The following is a 3987-nucleotide window of genomic DNA, read 5'->3' as shown; positions in this document are numbered from 1 at the left end:
CAAATATTTAAATTAATTATCAATATATTTTATATCTTTTTATTCATATTTTAATTATAAATTTTATTATAAATGTAAATAGGAGATCATTTTTTATTCTAATACATATTTTTATATAAACACTTATTCGTTATTACAAAAATTAAAGATTAATTTTTCAATTAATAATCTGTCAATATTTATATTTTATAAACTTTTTTTTCATTAATCTTTACTTATTCATTGTCAATGAATTATAGTTTAATTACATAATTTTTTATATTTATTTAAAAAGTCGTCAATCCGGGTCTTTCCATATTTGATAAAAAAATCTTTACTTATTCATTACTTTATGGGTTCTTAAGCAAAACTTAATTCTCAGTTTCTCACACAAAAGCCTCTAGCTGTAACATAATTACATAACATGCTTGTTTTATATTATTATATATCACATGGGACGGTGAAAGAAGAAAGAAATCAATGATAATTAATGTTACGCATATAAATCTGTTTAATCGTATTATTACTACATGATAGTGATACTGTCACGTGAATGTCAGCCATTTTTCTGAAGAGTGGTCATGACTTACTCTAACCAAAATGGTTAGTTAGGGTTTAGTTTAACCATCGCAATTGGTTAATTAGTTAGTTAGTTAGAATGTCAATTTTCTGTTATGGTTAGTTGATAGTTGAATGCATTATGCATCTACATATGCATATATTACATGAAAATGGAATCCTTTTGTGCTAGTGATTTTGACATTTTGTACACAAATTTTCTCATGTGTAATTCTCATAATTTAATTTCCCTTTTAACAAGCGCGATTTTTAATTTGGGATGAAATATATTTATCATTATATTGCCTTTATTAAATATCAATCACATACATCTCCCCCTAAAATTTCAGTCATTAATCAACTATTATATATAAAAATATATATTTGATATTTTATAATTTTTATTATATTATTATAAATAAATTTAATTATTTATTTATATAAATTTAATTATTCTATTATATCAAATTTAATTATTTAATAACTAATTATTTAACTAGAAAAATATGTAAAACAATATGCATGTATACACACAATATATAACGACTAATTTAGTATTTGTTTTTAGTATATATGGAATATTTTTTTATTTGTTTATTAAGATAAATAAATAAAAGAAATTTCTTTATTGATAAAGTCTTCCTCATGATATTAATTAATGAAGGCATAAAGTGGCATTTAGAGATTTAGTTGCCATTTGGAAAGAAAAGAAATTTCTCAACTCGCCTTTAAGGAACCTTTGCTACGCGTTTTAGCGGACATTAGTGACCATGACAATTTCTCACATAACCAAAGTATGTAACTATAAATACATCACCACTTACACCCACTCCTACATCATCTCTTCATTCTCATCACTAATAGTAATTATTCTACATCTTGTTACCCATTCTTCATTCTTTAGTTTCTCAATTGTTTTAGCTATATTCATCATCTTCAATTATTTGTTCAAAAATAAAAATTATGGGCGGCAGAATTCAAAGTGTCACTACTACTTTTGCTATCATATTGGTTCTCTTAGGCACAGCATGTGATGCACAGTTATCTTCAACATTTTATGATACAACATGCCCCAATGCCCTTTCCACCATTCGAACCACCATTCGCACGGCGGTTTCTAAGGAGCGCCGCATGGCGGCTTCTCTTGTTCGCCTTCATTTCCATGACTGCTTTGTTCAGGTATACTCATTAGCCTAAATTTTTAAGATGAGTAGTTTCATAATATGATATCAGAGCACTATATCTAAAAGATCTAAAATTCGATATTTAGTAAACTTCAAAAATTAAAAAAAAATAGTATAAAGCAAATAAAACAGTAAAGAAAGTCTATGTAAAAAATAAAACAAACCTAAAAAAGACTCTTATTTAAAAGAGAATGTTAAAGATATAATCATTAATGTTATATTTTCTCGTTAGCTTAAACTTTAGGATGAATAATTTCATCTTTCATGACATACTATAAATAATGTTAATAGAATCTTAAACATTTAAATGTTTATTGATATGCAGGGTTGTGATGCATCAATTTTACTAGATGATAGCCCCCCCACAATTGTGAGCGAGAAAGGTGCATTACCTAATAATAACTCAGTTAGAGGATTTGAAGTCATAGATCAAGCTAAAGCTGCTGTAGAGAAAGTATGCCCTGGAGTCGTTTCATGCGCTGACATTGTTGCTGTAGCTGCTCGTGATGCATCATTCGCTGTAAATATATTATGAAATCACTTCTCCCAAAAGTTTAAGTTAATCAATAAGACGATGCACATAAATAATTATACTTTTAATAGGTCTCTTTTAAATTTTAGATAACAATTCATATAACTTGGCTTCTTAATATAGATGTATATAGTAAAACTCACATTAAAGGATGCATTTTTTTTATTCTTTCTCTAATAAATTCTTGATCAGGTGGGTGGTCCATCATGGGTTGTGAAGCTTGGACGCAGAGATTCTACTACTGCAAGTATAACTTTGGCTAATAGTGACCTTCCACTTGCCTCAGATGATCTTAACACTCTCATCTCTCGTTTCAGTAACAAAGGATTTAGTGCAAAAGAAATGGTCACTTTATCTGGTAATTCAATATTCATTGCTAATAATATCTAACATACTCTTCACACTAAAATTAATACAGAGATAAAATGTTAATTATAAATTATATGGCAATCATTAATTAATAAATCTAATTTTTAATTTGTAGGTGCCCATACAATTGGCCAAGCTCGATGTGTCACATTCAGAAATAGAATATATGGTAACACGAGTGACATCGATGCTGGTTTTACTAGCACTCGCCAACGTGGTTGTCCATCCTTGATTAACAACGACAACAATAAAAAGTTGTCGCCATTGGACTTGGTCACACCCAATTCTTTTGATAACAACTACTTCAAGAACTTGATTCAGAAGAAGGGTCTTCTTCAATCGGATCAAGTTTTGTTTAGTGGAGGATCTACAGATTCATTTGTTTCTGAGTATAGTAAGAATCCTACAACTTTTAAATCGGATTTTGCAGCTGCTATGATAAAAATGGGAGATATTTCTCCTTTGACTGGATCAGCTGGAATCATAAGAAAAATTTGCAGTGCTATCAACTAATGGCTCCTGAATCTTCGCTTCTTCAACTTGTACTCCTATTGTTTTGTTTTTATACATGTTTCATAAATTCTTGTTGTTCTTGTTGTCAATAAGGTGTTCTCTAAATTCATATTGATTCATTTAATTGTAATTTGTAACTATCTTTCTTTATTCAATGATAAAAGGAATTGTAAGTTTGGTTTTCTTTATCTAAATTTATTTGTTACTAGCAGTGTCATACTATCCAAATGACAATTTATTTGGTGATTATTTAATTATTTCACTTATATGAATCTATGATGCACTTTCGTTAATCTTGAGAAAGGAATGATTTAATTGAATTGAAATTTAAGAAGATCAATTTGATTCACAATAAATTTAAGTGACCAATAATCCACGAATTTATTTACTATAGAAATATATGCCTTAATTCATTGGTTAGTAATAAATTTTTCAATAGAACTGTGATTCATGATGGATTATCTTTGAGGTGTCGGCCCAAAAAATATGATGAAAAACTAAAAATCAGATACTAAATTAGTTACTATATATTTTTATATAAATATATATTATTTTATTATTTTAATTTATATTTTATATTGGTTTAATTATTCTGTGAATTCTTATCGTTTTATCGAATTTTCAATTAGATCTCTATGTTTTTTTTTTTAATTGAGTTCTTATACTATTTAATTTTTTTAATTAAGTTTTTACCATCTAAAAAAAGTTTAAGATAACAAAATATTCTATTAAAAAAGAATATTCTAAAATTAAAAATAAAAAACCTAATCTAGACTACTCAATATTTTTTTAATTCTAAAAATACCCTTAACATTTTTTCAGATTCAGAAACTCCATGCCCTCCCTCTCTAA

The 3987-nt window shown here is 27.3% G+C and overlaps 1 protein-coding gene across 1 annotated transcript; it reads left to right on the top strand.

The window, feature by feature from the left end:
* Positions 1 to 1373: 1373 nt before the first annotated feature.
* LOC107477192 (lignin-forming anionic peroxidase) lies at positions 1374 to 3184 on the top strand. Its single transcript, XM_016097171.3, has 4 exons — positions 1374 to 1716; positions 2047 to 2241; positions 2446 to 2611; positions 2738 to 3184. Exons 1-4 carry the CDS (start codon positions 1501 to 1503, stop codon positions 3133 to 3135), a joined length of 975 nt encoding a protein of 324 aa, XP_015952657.1. The 5' UTR covers positions 1374 to 1500; the 3' UTR covers positions 3136 to 3184.
* The last annotated feature ends 803 nt before the right edge of the window (positions 3185 to 3987 follow it).

The sequence above is a fragment of the Arachis duranensis genome, chromosome 3 (genome assembly GCF_000817695.3).
Source record: "Arachis duranensis cultivar V14167 chromosome 3, aradu.V14167.gnm2.J7QH, whole genome shotgun sequence".
NCBI lineage: Eukaryota > Viridiplantae > Streptophyta > Magnoliopsida > Fabales > Fabaceae > Arachis > Arachis duranensis.
This window is presented reverse-complemented; position numbering and strand designations above follow the sequence as displayed.